The sequence below is a fragment of the Aquila chrysaetos genome, chromosome 10, assembly GCF_900496995.4.
Source record: "Aquila chrysaetos chrysaetos chromosome 10, bAquChr1.4, whole genome shotgun sequence".
NCBI lineage: Eukaryota > Metazoa > Chordata > Aves > Accipitriformes > Accipitridae > Aquila > Aquila chrysaetos.
The window spans coordinates 6,289,002-6,309,266 of NC_044013.1; the positions used below are offsets into that span (position 1 = coordinate 6,289,002).

Genomic DNA, 20,265 nt, shown 5'->3' on the forward strand with positions numbered 1-20,265 from the left:
GAGCTGAGCAACAGCAGAGCCAGAAGAGCAACCCACGGGCTCCCAGCTCTGCACCCAGCCCCTCTTCCACGCAACACAGCATCCCACCAGTGCAACGGCTTATATTAGCTTATACTTAAGATAAACCAGAGCTCAAATCTTCAAGAAGTCACTTGCTTTTATTACGGAGGACCAAACTGTAGAAATTTAGCAACTGCATCTCTTATCTGGCTGAAAGAAATCTGCTTTCATAAACGAAAGCCCGGATGACTCCATCTCAGCATTCTCGACTCCTCATCTTACTTGTCACTGGACTTTTAAGCGAGTGAAGAGGAATGGTTGACCTACCCACGGAAGTAGGCATTTCTCCCCACTGGAGCACCACATCTTTAGTTATCCGTCCATAGGTGTTCACATATACGCCTTCATCCTCGTAGCACACAAGCATCTCCATCCCGTCTGTTTTAGGCAGGATGACAATGGCGTGAGGAGTAATATTGCCCTGAATCTGCAGTTAAAATAAACCCTAGAAGTCAGAATTACATTGAATGGAGGAAAGGATAGGGGGAAGGGAGCAGAGCCTTAGGAAAACAAAACCCCAAACCAACCCGAGAATAAAACCCTCCCCCCATTTACCAAACAGGCATTGGCTTTCAGAGATAAGCTTGAAGGGGAATAAACTGTCATGTTTACCCTACCATCAAAGCTGTCTGATACGTCAAGGATAAACTGGTTCAGCAATTATAGAGAGATCACAACATATACGCCCCCAAGACTGATGGCTGACACTTGGCTGTAACACAAATAAGCGGCTGCTGACTTGATGAATCCATCTCCTATTCAAATTAAGGCAAATAAACCCAGAATTTTACAGGTAGCCCTAGGGAGGAAATATTCCCATTTTTTAGCAATCAGTCTCTAGCTCCACGGGCAGCTACAGCGACTTTCCACCCAAGTCTGCCCTTCCATAGCTAAGACAACACAAAACAATCCCAAACTGCCCCTGTATTTTTCCCTATGCTTCTTGCCAGCTTTCGCAGAGGAGGCTCTGCTGGTTGGATCAGATTCAGCAGTTCCTGGATTTGAGCAGTGACACAGTTTCTCCTAGACCAGTTTCTCATGCTGCTTGGGCCAAAGCATGGACAGAGCTTAAATGAGCCAACAAGAAAATCCTCATTTACACTATTTTTTGTAGCACTGGTTCTCTCTTGAAACAGCTGATGGACCTGGGAGAGGTCCTGTGGTGAGTCCAGGCTGGCAGGGGGTTTGGGAGTTTTGAACAGCAGGATTCCTGAGATTTGGGCTACCCTAGTCCTGCAACCTTCACCGGGACAAACGGTGCTGCCCCAGCAGGAACAAGCGTTGGTGAGCACATCTGGGACACCATGGAATGGGACGGGGCGCTGGGCATCCAGCTCTTGGTGGGTCTACGTTGTCCAACAACCAAGAACCTGGTTTCATGGTATCTTGCCCTACAGAGACCTCCATCACTGCTCCATGCAATGTACAGACAGATTCTCCTTTCTGTGGGACACGGCGGCCTTAAACCTGACTGCGTGGGCGCGAGGACAGAAATGGCCTCTGCGAATAATGAACATGGAGTGTGTGATACCTCCGAGTCCTCTTTAAGCCAGCACCAATGAAGATGGCACCGAAGAATGTCATACTCATGGCAAGATGTCACCTGACTGGTCACCATTCCTGAGCCACCAGGAGCCTGCCCAAACCTTGCTGGTGACCTGTGTTAGTCATGCAGCAGCACTCCCCCGTGTACTCACGTGAGATGGTATATAGATATCATAAGAGTTCCCAGAATCTACATCAATCACATGGAAACCAGTGTGTGATCCAAAGATAACCTTGAGTCTCTGACCCTCTTCTACAGTCAGATCCACGAGCAACGGCTTGTGCTGGAGATCTGCAAAAGACTTTTATAATCCCTTCGGTGAGTATCACAGAAAACCAACAAATCCCCATAGCAGCAGCCTGATACGGTTTTGAAATCGTATTTGTTTGACTGTGTTTCCTACTAAATATGTGGTTAGTTATATTCCCGTCCCTCTGTTCCTATGTCAGATGCCTCAGAGGGTATTACCCACTCGCTCCAGCCGTCCCAGCGGATAAGCGCTCACCCTTGCCAAGCACAGCTCTTTTCCCCCAGGAGCCTGAGGCCAGCCCGAGGATTGGGTCTCTAAAGGAAGGCGACAGCTCAATTTTACACGAGCGTGCATACAGGCAGCACGCGGGGACCCCCGATGCCGGTGCTGCTCTGGGCAACGAGACCAAAGTCTGCAGAAAGCTGTGACCACCCACCTCCGCTCTCGGCAGGGATCACCGCTCCTGTTTGGGCAGCTGAAATGAATCAGATTAGCAAAGACCTACTTTTCTCTGTTCAATCTAATCTGCTGGATGCAGGCTGGGACCAGCTCCCTGGCATGGGCCGATCCAGGACAGAGTATCTCTCCATGGCTTAGGTCCTCAGCAGGAGGGTGAAACACCCACAGGGAGAGAAAAGGACTCCTGGCTCTCTGTGCAAGGACCACTCTGACTCCTGGCAGGGAAAATCTGTGGGTGGTTATTTCCCACTCTGCCAATAGATCCCTGCCTACAAGGCAAGGAAAGGATGCTCAGCCCCCCCAGACTGGAGAAGCAGCACCAGGAGCACTAACCAGCACCCTCACCAGCGCCCGCAGAGGCTGGATCCCAGGCCATTTTAATGGTGCTGAGCTCTCCATGTCACTGAGCCCATTTATTTTGGCTTTTGTTCAGAAAAAGCAAATGTGACCTAATACTGAATAAGCCCATTTGTGCTGGAAGGATGCAAAATGAGATTACTCAGCATGAACGTCTCCAGAAGACATTGCCCCTTGTGACTTGTCTCTGCACAGAGCTTTGGATGAAAAGTGCTTTAAAGGACTGAGTACAAAATACCCGTTGGCAGGTTATAGAGGAGAAAGGTCTCACTGAAGGAAACTGAGGTAGATGAAAAGGGAGAGAAAAAGAGAGAGAAAGAGTGGGTCATTCTCCTGGACTTTCTGTCTTGAAACAGAATCCACACTGCAGAATGGGAGAGGACCTTGCAAAATCAAAATGGAAAATAACGCCAACCCGTTTTCATGTTTTATGTGAAAAATTAGTCACAGGTTAAAAAAAAAATCAAACCCAATCCCCACCAAAAACCCCAACTCAATTTTACTCATGGGCATTTGGTCAGCCTTCCGCAAACTTCCCAAGTAAAGCTTGCCAGCATAAGCTAGTATTAACACTTAATTGTTAGCCTGTATCCCATCTCTTCAGCCAGAATGTATCCCTTCTCCCATGCCTGCCAGGCATCCCAAGGAGCTCAGCTACGTAAGCAAGACGGTTTTCTGCTCTGCACAGTACAGAAATCTTGTGTATTTACAATTACAGAGTGTATTTTGGTTAAAAGATAAACATACCTTAAATGCCATAAACTTGTGATATGGTTTAGGAGCCCAAGCGTAGATCTCTACAGCATTCTTTAAGGCAATCACCAAGAACTTGATTCTTTCATATTTCACTAAAATGAAAATAAAACCAGTTTTAAAAACATTCACTTTCCTTCCAACAAGACTGAACAACTCATCTCCAGCAACAGCTTCTGAGGCTGTCTCTCTGTTGGTTCCCATTTGGTAAAGTGTCCACCTAATACGTATAGATGAATTCCAAATTTATTTGTGGCTACGGTCTAGCCATACTTTTAAGAGAAATTGTCAGGTCAGACCTAAGACTAGAGAACAGACATGTCTTCAGACATTTTTTTTCCAGAGAGGCCACTCACCGACTTTGTAGTGGATGCATCCCTCCAGGTCTCCGACCGTGATCCAGCCCTGCTTCTTCTCCACTTCAGGGTCATTGTGTAAAATCCTGTTTCTCAGCCAGGAGAGATAGTACACGCGCAGCTTGTTCTTCTTTCCTGTTGGCAAAGGAAACTTCCCTGTCAGAGCAGAGCACGTGTGCACGGGAAATCTTGATCTCAGTGCTTATTTCCACTCACAAGATGATAAAATTAAAGTTTGTTTCACAATGAAGTTGAAAATTAAGTAATTTAGTTGTTGTGTTGGGTTTTTTTCTTGGGAAAAAACCTATGGAAAGCAGAGCCCAGAGCTCTGTCTCCCAGACTGCAGGCAGATACTGGAAGAGCCAGGCTCTTGCTTCCCGCAGGCTGGAAATGTTCCTTTTCCTATAAATCAGTGTTCACGGAGAGACAGTCGGGCACAGCAGGGCCGTGACCCCAAGCTCTCTTACAGCTCAGGGCTTACCCAACCACTCAACTACCTGGTTTCTTTCCTCTCTTCTCCTTCATACAACATTAATTCCACCTTGGAGCTGAGACACGAGCTCGGTCTGCGACAGGCACCGCTATTTGCCGACAAGGCCGGTGCTGGGCTCTGCAATGCTGAGGGTCTGCCAAATTTCTGCACGCCTGCCTGCTCTTGGATGGCTGCGATCTGGCTACAAACCTCCCTGCTGCTGCAAAGCCACCGCTACAGGGAGAGGACACAGCTCGACTCGAGTCCGGTGGGAGAGGAGCCAAACCATAAACCAGGGGCTCTGCCTGCCCATGGGTTTCCACAGGTCCCCAGGGCTCATTCTCAGCTCCGTCTTGGGGGCCGGTGCTGCGAGTGCTAGCCCCCCCTTCATCTTCCAGCTGTACTAAACCCCTTATTCCTACAGCTGTATCCCCAAAACCACAGGGGAGCTGCAGACCGAGGTAAATGACGAAGCAGAGGTTTTGAAGAGCTCTATCTGAATGGAACGGGAATTTGTGGGCGAATGCAGAATGAGCCCAGGGGGGTGTTGAACAACATGAAAGTAAACAGAAGGATGATATCAAGCAATTTTCCTAACGAGCATTTCTCTCGCTGTCCTCCGTGAGCTTTGCAGGGCAGGTATCGGCAGGAGGAGGTTCTGCCTTGGCTCCGCCACCCGTCTGCTTCACGGGGCTGCTCTGCAGGGGGGATGCTGGGTGCTCTCCTGGGAGACTGGACTACAGAGTTTTTGCTTTTTTTGCCAGAAATAACCCCAGGAGCCTGATTTCAGAGCTCTGGAGCTCCCAGCTGAACCCGGGGACAGTGACAAGCCTGTGGCCCTCATGATGCTCGGGGCACCCTGAGCACACCATGGTCCGAGCTGGAGCCCTGAAGCCACGGTTCATGGCTCCCTTGGCTAGAGCCAAAGAGAGCCGAAAGCAGAGCTCGCTGCCCCCTCAAGCCGTGACTACCTGCATCGCTGGGGTATCTGCCTGTATCCTCCACCTTCCCTTCCCTGCTAAACTAAAGATGAAGCGGAGCTCTTGGAGACATTCTTGCAGAGCTGACGCCTTCGATTCTGGAATAAACCACCTCCCGCTCCCCTGGGAGCTTCCCTCTGACACTGGCGGGCAGGTTTTGTCCGAGCTGGAACTGCTCGGGGCGTACGGCCGTGAACGCTGGGGCGAGAGGACGAGAGGCATACCTGATATTGTCACGAGGACATTAAGGCCCTCGAGTACGTCCATCTGTTGAAATCGCCGTCTGTTGATGAGGTTGTAGACCTTCCCTTGCCCGCTTCGATCCAGCAGCATCAGACCATTTTCTGTGCCCACCAGCAGATTGACACCTGAAGAGGAGAGGGCAATGGGCACCAGGAGCCACGGCTGCTCCCGGGGACGACACCCCGAGCTCGTCTCTGCCACCACTGCGAGAGTGACCGATCCCAGCTAAGGCTGTGATCTCCCTACCGACACCAAGGGTCACTCGTACAGCGCAGGGACTTGGGGACGTTAGCCTTGCCCGGGACGGAGAAGGGGACAACCAGAGGCAGGGGCTCGGTTCCGTGATGACACGTTTGCGTTTCGTCACCAGCCACGCGCTCCGAGGAGCTTTGCCGGGGGCACGGCGTGCTCAGGGCTTACCCCATAAAGCAGCGCAGAGTATCTCCGAGTTGAAGCGCTTCTTGTATTTCCGTATCTCCGGGGTGTCGCTGTGGGGACGGATGTTGGTGGGGTTGACGTTCACCACCGAGATCTTCCGGGCTTCGTTCAGCTTGGCCTGCTCCTGTCTGAGCAGCTCGCTGGTGAACAGGGCTTGCAAGGAAACACAACAAGACAGGGAGGTGTGATGGATTAACTCTTCTGGCACCTCTTTTTTGGGACAGGAAGACGACATGTGGTTTATTTCCTGATGGGGGTGTCATCACAATGTTACAAGCTACTAGTCTGGAGAGGGATCATCAGGATTTTCTCGTGGGTTGGAACCAACACAAACCCATCAGCAGGTGATGTTCCCAGACCTCCAGCCCTGCCTACCGGGCTGACCAGCACTATTTGCTGCCCGCCTGCCCGCATCCAACCATTTTCAATGACTTCAGAGCAACAGCCAGCTTTTTGGAGCAATTACCACCTCCCAGTTCTGCCAGGAACGTTTCTTCTGGCTGCCCAGGCAGACGGGTGGGTGGATTTCTGCTGCTCCCTGTCTTCTCCCAGACCTTTCTGGTGGCATTTCGTTAGTGGGACAGAAGAAGTTGGATGGAAACGGGAGAGCACAAGGATGCAGACATGAGCAATGTCTGGACAAGAGTAAGTGAAATGTGAAAGAGGTTCAGTGGGGTTATTCAGGCTCCACGACCTGGTTTCCACGAGGCCCTCCCCTCTCAAACTGGCCACATTGCCTACCAGTAGCAGACGACTCTTCATCCTCATCTTCATCTTCATCAGTAGGCGAGGTCTGGTACACTCTGGTGTCCACAAAGGGAGTGAAAGAGGCTTTGGTGCTACTTCCCATACCATACTGGAAAACAAACAGCAAAGAGAGAGCTCAGAGCACAGAAATAACAATAATTCTGTGTACGTGTGTGTATGTAAGACTTTCTAATTAGCAGACACAGTGCCTGCCCCTGCGGTGCCCTTTTCGAGCCTTAAATGAACATCTGCTCCTCCTCCCACATAACTAATCACGAAAAACATTAAATTGGATTTGTGAGTGTCCATGAGCAACAGAAAACGAGAGGAGCAGGACCCGGCTCTGCTCTCTTCTCTCAGGCAGAAGCACAGCACAGCCATGAGACCGGTTAGCGGAGAAGCCGCAGGGCCAGAGGCAAAAGTCGATGCAGGTAAAAACCAACTTGTCTGCATGTAACACACCTGCCTTTAAAAGCCCGCTCTGGGATGTGAGGCCGGCGAGGGTTTGCTTTTCCCCCTCTCCCACCGTGCAGGCAAGGTTGGCAGGACGGTGCTGGGAGCCCCTGGAAAGCCCTGGCATGGGGCAAGCTGACACGGACCAGTGACCACCAGAGTAATTCAGAGAGCTGGAAAAGGTGGGACTGTTGCTTTCCTCGTGCCAAAGCCAAACGCTAACTAGCACGGTCTGAGCAAAGATTTTATTTCAGCAGGTCGTGGAAATCTATTTTAGGACCTGTAAAGCTTAGGCAGGAGAGCTCGTACAGCTGTAATACTGCTCTGCTTTTACTGCCTGTTATCTAGGGATTTGCTGGGCTAAGCCCAAAATATTGATGCCCCTGGAAAGTAGGAAAAGTCAGCTCTCTAGCAAAACACCCATTTTTCGTTCTGCTGGGCTGTTATCGCTGGTCCTCACACCTATAGCTGAGGCAGGACCCAGCAATGCCCCTCAGTACGCCTGGCTGCTCCAGTTTTGGGAGGATCCGAAGTGCTGGAGGTGGAGAAGGCTTGGGTAAGCAAGCTGTGCGGTGCTTTAGGGACAGCTTTTGAACAGGGGGTGTTTGAAAATGCCTTGGACACTCGTCAGAAGACGGCATCCCTGACATTGCTCCATCCCCCCCCAAAGTCTGGTCTTCAGCACATCTCACGTGGACGACACGTATGGGTCGCTTGCAATTTCAATGAAGTGTTTTAAATTGTCTACAGCATTTCAGGTGAGACTGCAAGAAAGGGCCATTTCTAAGCTAACAAAACTTAACCTGAAGGTATCGCAGGAAATGTCAGAGCCAAGACTCTGCCAAGGGAATTTGGGGAGGAACAAACTGCAACATCACATTGATTTCTTTTTAAAGCCATTGCTTAGTTAAGGCAGAAAACGAGGCTAAGACCTTCTCCCAAGCAAAAGGAAATTCTTGCCTTGGGATTCAAAGCGGCGTGATTTTCCCCCCTCGTTCAGCAGCTTATTTTTCCTACTCCAGTATTTACCCAGGATACGCTTTATGTATGAGCTCCGTTAAGAGCTGCAACAGCAGCAAACCCCAAGTCACTCTGCAGCAGCACTACCGCTCGCATTTTTCTTCCTCGGGACATTTTCCCTCCCTGAAATAAATCTTCCTCAGCTTTCACGGCACCGAGTCACCAAAGCCCAGGCTATTACCCATGCCCAACGCCACCGCCGCAGCCCCTGTGCCGAAACACGCCGTGAGGACAAGCCCGTGCCGCGGGAAGCTGTACCGAAGCTGGGCTGGGCTCGTACCTGTCCTCCAGCGAGCCACAAAAAGATTTAGGGCCAAAAAACCATTGGGTTCGGGAGCCACCCTCGTGGCTCGGGACATTCCAAGCATTTTGGGGCTGGCATCCATGGGTGAGCCGGCATCCATGCCCTGCGCCTGCCAAAAGCGCGCTGCGCATCCCGCTTCCCTCCTGTCTCCACTCCCCTGACAGCCCGCCTGTTTCCATAGAAACGGGATGGATTTCCAAAAAGTACATGGTAACTGAGACCCATGGAAGGAGTTAACAGCCTGCGGCAGGGAAGGCTGCAGGAACAGACATCGCATTTACATACACAGTAGGGCCATATTTGTGTGCGCATGTAAGAGATCCTCGCTACTTTGTGCTTCCTTCATATCCAAGAAATACAGTTTTTTCCCTGTGCTGGATGTGTTTTCCAGAAAACACCAACAATTCAAGGAGGAGAAAAATTCAGTATTTACAGGGATGCTTTCCAGCTGAGAGCCAGGTGCTTTCCGACAAATGAATTACGACGAAACCGCTCATCCCAATGCACCCAGCATTTCTTTTCTTTGCTCAGATCCAGCTATTCTCCCCAGAAGCTGGCATTTTAGTAACTTCCAAGTCTGTTCTTTGAATATTAAGACCTCATCTTCCTTCAGGCCTTGTTCAACTGCCTATAAACCTCCGTGGTGGCTTAACAGAGACAGCATCAAGCTGCAGGATAAGGTCGTGCTTGCTCCCTTCTCTTTGCTCGCAGCACCATGAGTCACCTGGAAGACTGCGAACTAAATCCCCAAGTTTCCGCTTACACCCACTCCTGGCTCAGTCAGCCCTAAAAATGCAGTTTTAGAAACGGAAAAGATCTTCTTGGTTGGTATTCTATAAATGAATATATTTAAACCCAATCCTTGCCCGTGTTTAAGCAGTCCCAGGATGACCGTGGAAGGTGTTACTTTCAAGATCAACTCTCTCATCACCGCTTTTAAAGGCAACGAGGAAATGGATAAAACCTTGAGGTCAAGTCATGCACCATCTGTTCTTACGTTTTATCAATGCTCAATTCCAAGCAATTTTTATTTTTATACTGCTAGTAAAAAGCACACCATAAAATGAGTACCTCATTTCTATGAAAGAGAATACGATGACAGAACTTTTGATGTATAACCAACAAAATGAAAAGAAGAAAATTAAATAAAATAGCTTATTTAGCACCAAATGGGTTGATTTCTCATGGGAAAAGAGAACTGTGCCTGGTTCCCACAGCTGGTGATGGTAAGCAGGACACATTGATTCCCTTGTCTTATGTGGCACATCTTGTACTTCCTAGGACTTTTTACACCTTATACAATGTTAACGTTCAATCGTGTCCCTGTAAAACAGCTACCGGGGAGAAATGCTTTGCCATGACACGAAAGACACAATTTTAAAGGTGTGCCGGTTTTTTCTAGTCTGAAGAACTATCCAGAATTTTGCTGGCTTTGGTTTTTGCTAACCTTTGGAGTCACGTTAAGTATCAGAGATTGCACAGGTGGAAGCTGGGCCCAGTTGAAGTTAATGGCATCACTGGCTCTCATAATTTTCTTGTATTTCCAAGTGTCAAAAAAAAAAGGGGCTTTCACATCCGTTGGCAGCGTTCAAGCCATCACCACCAAAACTCCAGCTGGTGGGCTTGAGGTAAGACCTAATAGACATTTCTACCACCAGCCATAGACCCATATAGCAAAAACCCATCAGATGCCCTTGTATTTCCACTACGCTCACCCGCGTGGACCAGAAACAGAGAGAGAGAGAGAGAAGAGCCAAGAAAGCCAGGGAGGAAAGCAGGAAAGCCCCTTTACGAGGCAGAGATGTTAATACTTGTTTAAAGTGATGCAAAGGAGAAAGAGGAGCCCCCCACCACCTACTTCAGGCACCGAGTCCATGTCCTGCACATGCGTGGAGACTCGCCCCAGGGCCTCGGTCGGCGTGCCCGCAGGCGAGTGGCTTTGCTGCACCAGGTCAGGGAGATTGATGTGACCTGCAAAGCCATTGCTGGCTGCGTGGCCAGAACGCTTTTTTTCACCAGAGGTCTGCAGAGACACAAGGCATGAGGAAGAAAGAGAAGGGGGGGGGGGGGGGGGGGAAGAGAAAAAGAAGAGAAAAAAACCAAACAAAACCAAGTCGTTGGCAGTCCCCCAGTTCTCAGAGCAAGCGCAGGAGAAGGACCCTCTCTGTTTCCATCCCCATGCAATCTGGCAAGCAGCAAACCAACCCCCCACCCCAGGAGAAATGAAGACAGGATTAATCACAAAGTCAATACAGAGTATTAGCCATGTTACAGCGAGAGAAGCCTGATCACCGTCATTTTGAGACGAGGAACGTAGGGCAGATTCTGCTCTTGCCACCATGGGTGCAAACCCCATGGCCAGCTCTCCTCCCACAAAGCCACCGGTGACAGCAGAATCTGACCCCTCGATCAGCGTTAGCCTTAACGGCTTTGCACAGCTACGGCAGTGAGTAGCCTGACTGCAAATGCCAACACAGCCCCCGTTGCATGTTTCTGTAACCCAAAACAGCAGTGAACAGCGGCAGCGTTGGCAGAACATCGGCAGAACGGCTGGCATCTCGCTCTGCACGCAAGGATCCCGGGACTCGCCCAGGGTTCCCCTTCCTCTCCATCCCCACCTCGTGCAAGGCAGGTGCTGGGAAGTTTCTCCCTTCCCTGCTTATTGTTTTGAGATATTTGCCATTTTGATGAATCCCACCTACCTGGAGCACATCAATGAGATCGTTACAGAGACTTGCCCATTTATTTGGATTAGTGGAAAACTCCCTCTGAACAGGCTCGCCAAGTTTCTGACCAGTCCTGACAACGTTTATCTTTTGATCGCTTGTTACCATCACCTTCAACCACTTTGCCATCCCACCAAAGAGTGAAAAGCCCTTTGCCCAAAGCCGAATGACCTCAGCGAGTCCGTCCTCTGATGGCTACGGCAGTGGTGGCGAGCAAACAGTAAGCACCCAGCATGAGGCTGCAGTTTGGGTTTCTTATCATGCTCCCTCCTCCCAAAGGGGTTTCCCAGCTGCCTGTCTTGCCCGTGGCTTTTCAACCCTTCCGCGTCACTGGTTTTCTCATAGGGCCTTGCTGCCGTGGCACGTGTTTTACAGCTGTGATGCTTAACACCAAGCTCCTTTCGGAAATGGCTGCCTCTGACAGCAGTGACCGTTCTCCCGCTCAACCGCATCACCCTCCCTGCCACAAGGATGCGCAGAGGGCTGCCCAGCCTGCGGCGATCCCTGCTCGGAACAGCTCCGTGCCAGTGAGGGATGAGGTGGGCTGTGCATTGCTGCCCACCTCCAAAACTCATGGAGAAAGGCAGCCAACACGCTGTGACTTCTTTTGCTAACTCCTTCCTCTCTTTCAAAGTTGCATTCTTTTTTTTCCCCCCTCATATGTGAATATTTTATATAAACGGAATTAAGAATTAAAATGCTGCTCACATCTAGTTTGCATTTGATCTAAACATTCTTCCTTTACCGTTGCTGACTCCGAACTCCCCTTCCTTATTCTCCTCTCCCACCCACCTCCTTTACGTGCCGGCAGGAGAGTGACTCCCCTGTTTTACTAACTGCCAGAGCCTCCTGCCGCCTCCCCAGGAGACCTGCTACCCGTCTGCGTTTCCAGCAGCATCGCCAGCACGTTCCGGCAACCGAGAAACGCTGGGGGAGGTCTTCCACAGCCAACCCAACGTGCCTCCTCTGCCTCACTCCTGCAGTACCATCCATCAGGATTGCTCCCACCGCAGCCTCACCTCCGCAATGCCGGAGCCGGGGGCTTGCATCCGTGTGGGATGCCCAGTGCCCCCAGCAGCCGGCTCGCTGGGCGAGCGCAGGATGGCTGGCTGGTGGGGACGGGGGCTTGGCCCTCCCCGAGCAGGACCAGCCCCTGGTAAAAGCCTCTAAATACTCTACAAACTGCACGCCTCTGACAGTTACACGGTGGCAAAGGTTGGGAAGAAGAGGGGAAACTTTGGGCCAGGTTCCAAGTGTATTAACTAAACACTGTAAATTGAAGATAACGTCGGTCGCCTGGAGCTATTGTGGGATTACGGCAGAGTCATTTGTACGAGCATCCTCCCCGCCGTGCCCCGGCATTACTCTTCACTGCTGTTTGTAGTTCTGAGAAACATTTGCACTTGACACATTTGCTCCGAGTGTAAATTGTATTAACGAGAGCGCTAACGAGCACAATTTACTCAGTCATTTTGTGTTCCGGACACACAGCACTGTTAGTTTTTGTGCTTACATGGGCAAAACCTCCTGAAGATGCTCCATGGAAATATTTGTTTTACAACTTACCTCCCTCACCATTAAAGTCCCTTCCCTTGAAATATTGCTAAACGTATCTGCATGGGAAGTCTCTAGCCCGTGGGTTGTCACCATTCCCAGGTTGTACGGCTCATTGCTTCCAGGAATTCCTGTTGGTCTGAGGACAGAATGGAAAAGCATTAATGATGAATATTTCCTTTGCTAAACTAGATGAAAAATCCTCTAATACAGTATTATTTCTATCGGGGAAGGCTTTGTATCTCACAGGAAGAAAAATTAGAAAATATATCCATTTAAATGCATGGGGAAATTACTAATGTCAGAAATACAGGACGAGGGTCAGGTTGATACACTACAGATACAGCACGGAGACCAAAGAGAAGGGCCTTTCTCGTCCCAAGGTGCCGTGAGAGGAGCACTGATGAACAGGTAACAAGGAGTTGCAGTCCTGCTCTACCTTATGTCATTTTTTCTACTTAAGAAAGTTTAAAAGAAATAATTCACTCCCTTTATTCCCCATCTCAACCCCTGAAAAGGGAACAGTGCATCAGAGCACCCGATGACAAAAGACAACAAGGGAGGGGATGGGATTTGGAGGAGGCACGGGCAGGAGTACAGGTTGTGTCCTGTAGCTCTCTGCTGTTTTCCAGATGAAAATGTAGCCCTAACCCATGATTTCACCTTGAGTTTATTTCTGCGCTCCTATCTCAAGAGAGAGGCTGGAATTTATTCTCACACGCATTAAATTTTAGGACTGCCTGAGAGTGGATATCGCAGGTGGTGAGCAGCCACCGTTACTTTATTATTACATTCTTAGAAGACCAGCTGCTTAAATATAATTCAAACAAAACCAAAAGCAAATGACAAAGTGCCTCTGGATTACCCTGCCCTGCCTGTGCGCTGGAAAATGCCGATGGTGGTTATGAAGATGTTGCTGATGAGACCTGTTGCTTTGCATTTAAAAGCCATACAGTCCGGTTGCTTTCCATCCGTATGAAGTAATTCACTCTTTAACATGTCACCCCCGTGCACACCTACTTGTCAATGCCCAGAGGCTCACGAGGGAGCCTGGTAGCATGAAAAAACAACGCAAACCTGCATTAATCAAGGGGGTTACTGGTCCAATACGAGATGTGAGCCCCGGGGACCCCAAGGTGGGACTGGCTCGATGATGGATCCTGGCCTGCATCAACGTTATGACTGGACAGGCATCACCAAAGCACTCCAAACAACAGTGTGCCATACTTCTGCGGCACCTTTCACGTGAGGAGCTCACACCTTCCTACCGTTAGCTTTTCAACTCCGCCAAAGGATGAGAGAATAACACAATTATTCCAGTTTTAGAAATAAGAAAGCAGAGGCAAAGGAGGTTATGTTAATTTTGAGACTGTACAGTGAATGAATGACCGGCTGTGGTAGCCCTGAGGTCCCAAATTTCATTGGCGCGCAGTTTCCATGTCACCCTGCAAGAAATCCTTGGACACAGGCAAGAGCTGGCTTGCACAACTCAGAGGACAGGGAGCTGAAGGGAGTCACCCTAGTATTCAGATGGAGAAAAGGTATCTGCAGAGGTGGAAGGAGTAAACGGTCCCTCCTGTCCACTGGGACACAAAGCGATGGATGGGCTTATCCCGCAGCAGGAGAGACCTGGACCGAGCTGGAATGAAGAGCAGCCCAGCGCTCAAGGAGGATGCCCAGGGATGTTTAAAAATGGCTTATATAAAGATCACTTGGAAGGTGCAGGAGAAGAGGAGATGATCTGTCTCGGCCTCCGTTTTTAGTGAAAACCACTGAACATAGGAAAAATAAAGCTCTGATACAAAAATGCCCAACTCCATCTAGTCTGAACGCGAGTTAAGGTTCCTTTTGTGAAATAAGGGTGTAAAGCCAAGCGTTTGCTTTCTTTTTCCCCAGACACGCAGCAGCGCGGCCGTGCCCGCAGATACCCGTGAAGGCTTAGATACAGACAGAGCTCCTGCCATCTCACTGTGACACCAAGGGCTGCATCTTCACGTTCGGTCTCTGAGGCACGTTCATTGACAGGACGTTACAGGACAAGTGGCGTTTGGCTGGCAGCGGGTTAGGGGCATCCACCTCACCGCCATGCCTGTTGTCCGGCACATCTGGCTGCAAAGCATTCGGTGAGGTATTTTATCCACGGAAAAGTGCTGTGTCAAACCCAAGGTGTTTGGTGGAAGGATGTCAGTACAGATTAACCACTCCCGATTAAACTCCTCTTCTGCGAGCAGCCTGAGGCCCCTTCTCGCACGCGTGACTGCCCATCCAACTGCTGCGTATTCATAGCCATCCCTCTGTCTCCTGACTTTCTCCAACAAATTCCAAGAGCTCTGATTTTTCTTCTTCTGCTGGGAGGAAGCTCCAGCCCAGGAGCTTGGCACTCTGCGTAACACGGACCCCTTAGGTCCCCTAACCACCCAGAGGGCTTCCCTGCCGCTCCACACCCCACCGCTATGAAGCCCAGCTACCCCTCTATCGACTAATACTTCATTTAGCAGGAAGAACGGAAATGAACTGATTAAAATGCAAATAATCCCCTAGAGCGTTCCCACAACTCCTCCGTGAATTCAAAGGGGCAGGGGCCAGACCCCACTGCCAGGCAGAGAGCCCCCAGAAAAGCCCCTGCAGTGCTAGTGCTGCAAAGCACCGGGCAGGGATGCTCCGCGAGCTCGCTCTGCGCGGTGACAGCTGTTTTGCGTGTGTTGAAGCTATGCTGCCCTCCTCCCTCATCCAGAGATATTCAAAAGCACAAGTGTCCCCAGGTGCCTATAATGGGGCACAATAGTATAGTCTGCTGACTTTTTCATTTCAATGTTTTAGCCCAGCACATTTTGCCGCCTGCAGTGACTGAGCCAAGGACAAAAATCAAAGACAAAGATTTAGGATTATTATAATCCTGGCTCTACCAGTTGGCACTGGGCAGGCCACCAAGTACTGCACTTCAGTACGGCTTGATTTGGGGCAAGACCAGGCTCAAGAGCAGGCAGAGCTTTAACATGCCAACCCTGTGGGCAGGACCCAAGGTGTGGAGGAGGTCAGGTGCGTCCACTCTGGCCAAAAACCCGCCTTGCTCATCAGCAGGAACAGGTCCATCAGCTTGGAGTCCAAGTTCACCAAATGTGCAGTGAAATAATTCAGTTTTTCCCATCAAGGATCTCTAGTTTGGACCGGGAAAAAGACTCATCTGAGTAAATTATCCCTTGCGACCGTGGCAGCGTTCCCAGCGCCAGCCACCAAACACCGACGCGCTTTGGACAGGTCCCATATCACAGCTACTGCCCCTCCAGACCGGGACACACTGTGGTTTCACAGTTTGCCCCCCCAAAAGAAAGCGCTTCTTACATAAGCCGTGGGATGTCACTGACAGGCACGGTCCCGTCATGCGTCTCGTTTTCGCCATCCTCCTCCTCCTCCTCGCTGCTTTCTGACTCCTCGCTGGAGGAGGAGTAGTCCGTCACCTTCTTCAGGGGACGATTGGTTTCTTCGATGCGCAGCTCCCTCAACTCTTTGGCTAAGGCCGTCAGATCCTAAAGGGGATGGGGGCAAGAAAACAAGAAAGCGATGGCTATTATATTCAAAGCGAGGAGAATGTCACATACACCTCTTCAAAAGCCAATGCTAACAGCACGAGCAACAAGAAGTAGCTTTACAGAGTCGTTACAAACATGAGACGAACGTAAGACAATGTTTGTAGCATGTAGCATTTATTAAACAAAACAAAACTGATTTACGCTCACTGAAAAATCAATAGCCAACCTCTTCTTTTTCTGTTTGGAACGTGTATGTGCATATATATACACACACTTATATGTATATACACGACAAAATTATATTTGTTGGAAAAGGTGAAGTTCAGTCACCATCATAGTAAACTGGAAAACAACATCATTTCAAAGATTGGCTCGGAGAATTTCTCCTGCAGGGTTTTCTCTTCTTTCAAACTTCTCAAAGAGACCCCGTAATTGTATTTATTCTGTAATAAATGCATTTGGGAAGGAAGCAATGACAGCATCTCCCATGGAGTGGTGCAATCGCCACGTCAAGAGCTGCTTCCGTGGTGAGTCTCCGCTGTCGGGCGGCTGCCGAGAGGCGGTGAGGAGCACGAGGAGAAGCGCCCAGCTCAGCCAGACTTTGGAGTCACAGCTCTGAGTCAGCCACACGATCAAAAAAATAATAATAATAAAAAAAAAAAAATCCCTCAGCGGGACCCATTAAGCACTTTATGTGAAATGTGGCAGCCTACAAGCTAAGGGCAAAAAAAAAAAAAAAAAAAAAAAAAAAGCCTTGAAACAAGAAAAAAGATAGGAGCACTCCCAAAGCCTAGTAATAATTTTTCAGTTTACCATGACTTTGATGAGGTCTCAGACCCGACAGTCATATAAAATAGACACTGCTATTTCAAAACAAGGAACATGGCAGGCACCGTGTAGAAAAGAGACTTTTTGTTATCTTACATGCTTTTATAGCAATGCAGGGGGAAGCAGTAGGGCAGAAAAGCATGAGAGCTCGAATTAGAATGGGTTAGAGAACTCTGTTGCACAAGACATGCACATGACGAACAAAGCATCGCAATTGTCAGTCTTACCATTTCTCCCTATATTAGTGACCGAGGTAGGCATCAGTGCATTCGGTCAGAGATAAAGGATTAGGGAGAAAGAAACTCATTGAAAAAGACCAAATTCCACAATTGTCTTACGGCCATACTCTCATTTACTGCATTTCCAGTTTACCGTTCCAGCTGGGCGACTACGGCAATATTAATTACGGTTGCAAAGGGAGCTCTTAAAATCTATCTCGTTGACACGTGAAGAAAATGATGGAAAACCTCTATGGCTGAGATGCAAACCCAGTTTATTTTTTAATCGTGAAGCAGGAATATTTTGCAAGCAATTTGTACTCTGGTTATTGATGACCCACACCTCCCGGCGGGCTCCCACCAGTGGACAGCCGCACATTCTGCTCCCAGGTCTGCCCTGCCTGCCCTCTGACGTAGAGGAGAGACTCCCATGGACGTCAGAGAGCTTTGCATCAGACCCGTAAATATTAGTATACCAAAAAAAGCTTTTTTTTTTTTTTTTTTTTTTTTTTTTTAAAAAAAGATCAGTCCCTGCTTCACAGCAGGTACCTGTGATGGGTGTTATATATCCCTCTCCAAATGCTCTCTGTACCTTTAAAGAAAGGCTCTTTATCATGATTAAAGAGAGAACGTGGTATTTCAAGGGTTTATTTTCGATGCCAACGTGTTTGGGATTGAAATACAGTCAAATCTGCAGTCACGACAACTAATTATTTCAATTAGGGCTGTAGCAGCTTCTATGATATGATTGTTTCTTTTCCTAAATAAGAATCAATGACAATTTCAACAGCTTAACAATGCTTTCCATTTAGAGTATAAAATATGCTCTTTATTGAGCACTTGCCTTTGAGTTGGCTTAGAGCCTTCTCAACTTTAAAAAGGACTTCAGGACTGCGTAAGAGCCTCTTAAAACTGCAGCTAGATTTCCTGCAGTGCAGGATTAGGACTGAACCCTTCCCTATCACAGCCGCGGACCGTGAAAATTACTTCTTTTTTGCACCTTCCATTTCTAACGTGCTTCAAGGCACCCTATCAGCTTTCTTTGGTCATCACTAGAAGAGAGTCAAGTATTTTAAAAATCAGCTTAATTAGTTTTTAATAACTAATTTGGAAGTTATAACAGCAATAATACTCCCAGACAATATCATCAGATAACTTGTGTTTCCTAGTTAAAGCTTTGCCTCGGGATGGTTAATTCTTTGATGCTATCATTTTCTCTAAGTAATGAGCACTTTGTAAGATTAAACGGCTTCACTGAGCTGCTCTTGGACCAAAAACAATCTGACAACTAGAAAGAAAGTGTTCTGTAGTTCCACATGTGTATGAAATGTTATTACTGAGGGTGACATAATATGTAAGTTAGCAGTATCAGTGCTCTTTAATTACTTTTAATTACAAAGACTTCTTTAGATTTAATATTTGCTGGAATCAAGTCAGATTGGTTTCCAAAATCACACAGCTCATTGAACTTGAATTTAGCACACATGCTGCCTCTATTTAGACACTGATTTATGTGCTTTTTTCTTAACAAAGCACCTCATTAAACAAAACGCATCGCTCATGTTTTATCCAAGAGAGCAAGTTAACTAAGCAGCACATCTTCCTTCTTTCCTCTCTTCTATTTTTAGAGGAAAGAGGCTGCAGGAGAGCCTGCTGATACCAGTGCTTTCCATTACGGCCCTGCAGTTCCCAGTATCAGCAGTGTGTGCACAGCGATGCATGTGTGAGGCAAGTTGAATGCTGAATCAGGAATGTTGGGTCTTTTCGCGTGAACATTTAAACATTCACCATCGCCAGAGGCACACACGTCTAAAATATTATCATACGGTGAAAAAGGTGTAATTCAGGACTCTTACTTTTTTTAAGAGGATGGATGAAGACTAGCATTGCCCATCAACATCCAAGACGGCTCCGCCGACTCTGGCTTTACAGCTGACGGTCTGGTCCACGAGAGTGAATTACCCACTGTATTCCGCTGCTCTGTTTCCCTTTATTGGCCAAGCGCCTTCGTTCGAATTAGGCTTAAAACGCATTGCAAATGGCCCCACTGAAATCAGTGAGCAGCCGGGGGCTGTAGCTGAGAGCAGGATGCGGTGAGCGGCGCGGGCTGCCCGGACCACCTCCACTGGCACAACAAACCTCCGCTCTCGCTCTTTCTCTTTCAAATAAGCCGAAGAACGGCAGCGCCGTGTGCTCCGCGCGTGAACGTCGGGGTGCTTCTTGCCACGGCCTCCATGCAAGTGGTCTGGCCAGCGGGTTTCAGGCAGCCCACGGCTGAGCAAGACACACCAGCAGCACCGCTCCCCTCCCCGCGGGCAGGCTCCCTACGCCGAAACGCAATCGTTCCGTCTCCCGTATGACCCAAGACTGCATCGCCACCTTTTTCAACGTCAGCACCAAGAAAACCCGGTTCGATATTAAGCGCTAACTAGTCAACCTTGCACAGGCATGACCCACTGAGAAAAGATAGCACTAACCTCATCTATAGCTTTCTTATAGCTCTGTGGGTAAAGGAAGAATAATCAGCATCAGAGGAAACAGATCGGGACAGGAAAAAGCCAGAGGAAGGGCAAGCAGGTTAGAAATAAAATTAGAATTGTTAGCTCAACGCTGTGGAGTGTAGAGAAAAAAAAACAACATCAACAAAACATTAATAGACATTAAAAAAGAGAAGCAGCGGAAATTCATTTCGTTATTAGGCCGAGACTGCAGTTTTAAAATACAAATGTCAACAGCATTAAACCAGGAGGAAACACTTCGGATGAGATTTTGCTCAGAATAGTAAAACGGGAGTGTACAGAGACCACTACCAGGTTCGGTTTTAAGCTGTGAAGGCTGTCGGGGGCCGGTCGCCCAGCCTCCCCGAGCAGAGCATCCCTCCGCCGGGCTGCTGCGGGGGGACATGCAGCACGGAACACAACAATGTGCCATCGGCAACCACTGCGCCCAAGCTAGCAAAGCCCTTAAGCAT

At 48.8% G+C, this 20,265-nt stretch overlaps 1 protein-coding gene across 11 annotated transcripts in view; it reads right to left on the bottom strand.

Annotated features, from left to right (window-relative positions):
• TNIK (TRAF2 and NCK interacting kinase) overlaps nucleotides 1-20,265 on the bottom strand; it is a 168,616-nt gene that overhangs the window by 3,858 nt on the left and 144,493 nt on the right. For 4 of the 11 annotated variants that reach the window (XM_030027622.2, XM_030027623.2, XM_030027629.2 and 1 more), the window contains 12 exons: nucleotides 19,772-19,795; nucleotides 17,304-17,312; nucleotides 16,061-16,245; nucleotides 12,731-12,857; nucleotides 10,297-10,461; nucleotides 6,656-6,770; nucleotides 5,897-6,067; nucleotides 5,458-5,601; nucleotides 3,782-3,916; nucleotides 3,420-3,520; nucleotides 1,758-1,907; nucleotides 328-487 (listed from right to left, as the gene is read on the bottom strand). In XM_030027622.2, the coding sequence (XP_029883482.1) occupies nucleotides 328-487; nucleotides 1,758-1,907; nucleotides 3,420-3,520; nucleotides 3,782-3,916; nucleotides 5,458-5,601; nucleotides 5,897-6,067; nucleotides 6,656-6,770; nucleotides 10,297-10,461; nucleotides 12,731-12,857; nucleotides 16,061-16,245; nucleotides 17,304-17,312; nucleotides 19,772-19,795 (1,486 nt within the window). Of the gene's footprint in view, nucleotides 1-327; nucleotides 488-1,757; nucleotides 1,908-3,419; nucleotides 3,521-3,781; nucleotides 3,917-5,457; nucleotides 5,602-5,896; nucleotides 6,068-6,655; nucleotides 6,771-10,296; nucleotides 10,462-12,730; nucleotides 12,858-16,060; nucleotides 16,246-17,303; nucleotides 17,313-18,778; nucleotides 18,782-19,771; nucleotides 19,796-20,265 lie in introns of all 11 variants that reach the window. The other 7 variants (XM_030027630.2, XM_030027625.2, XM_030027631.2 and 4 more) reach the window with 5 other exon arrangements.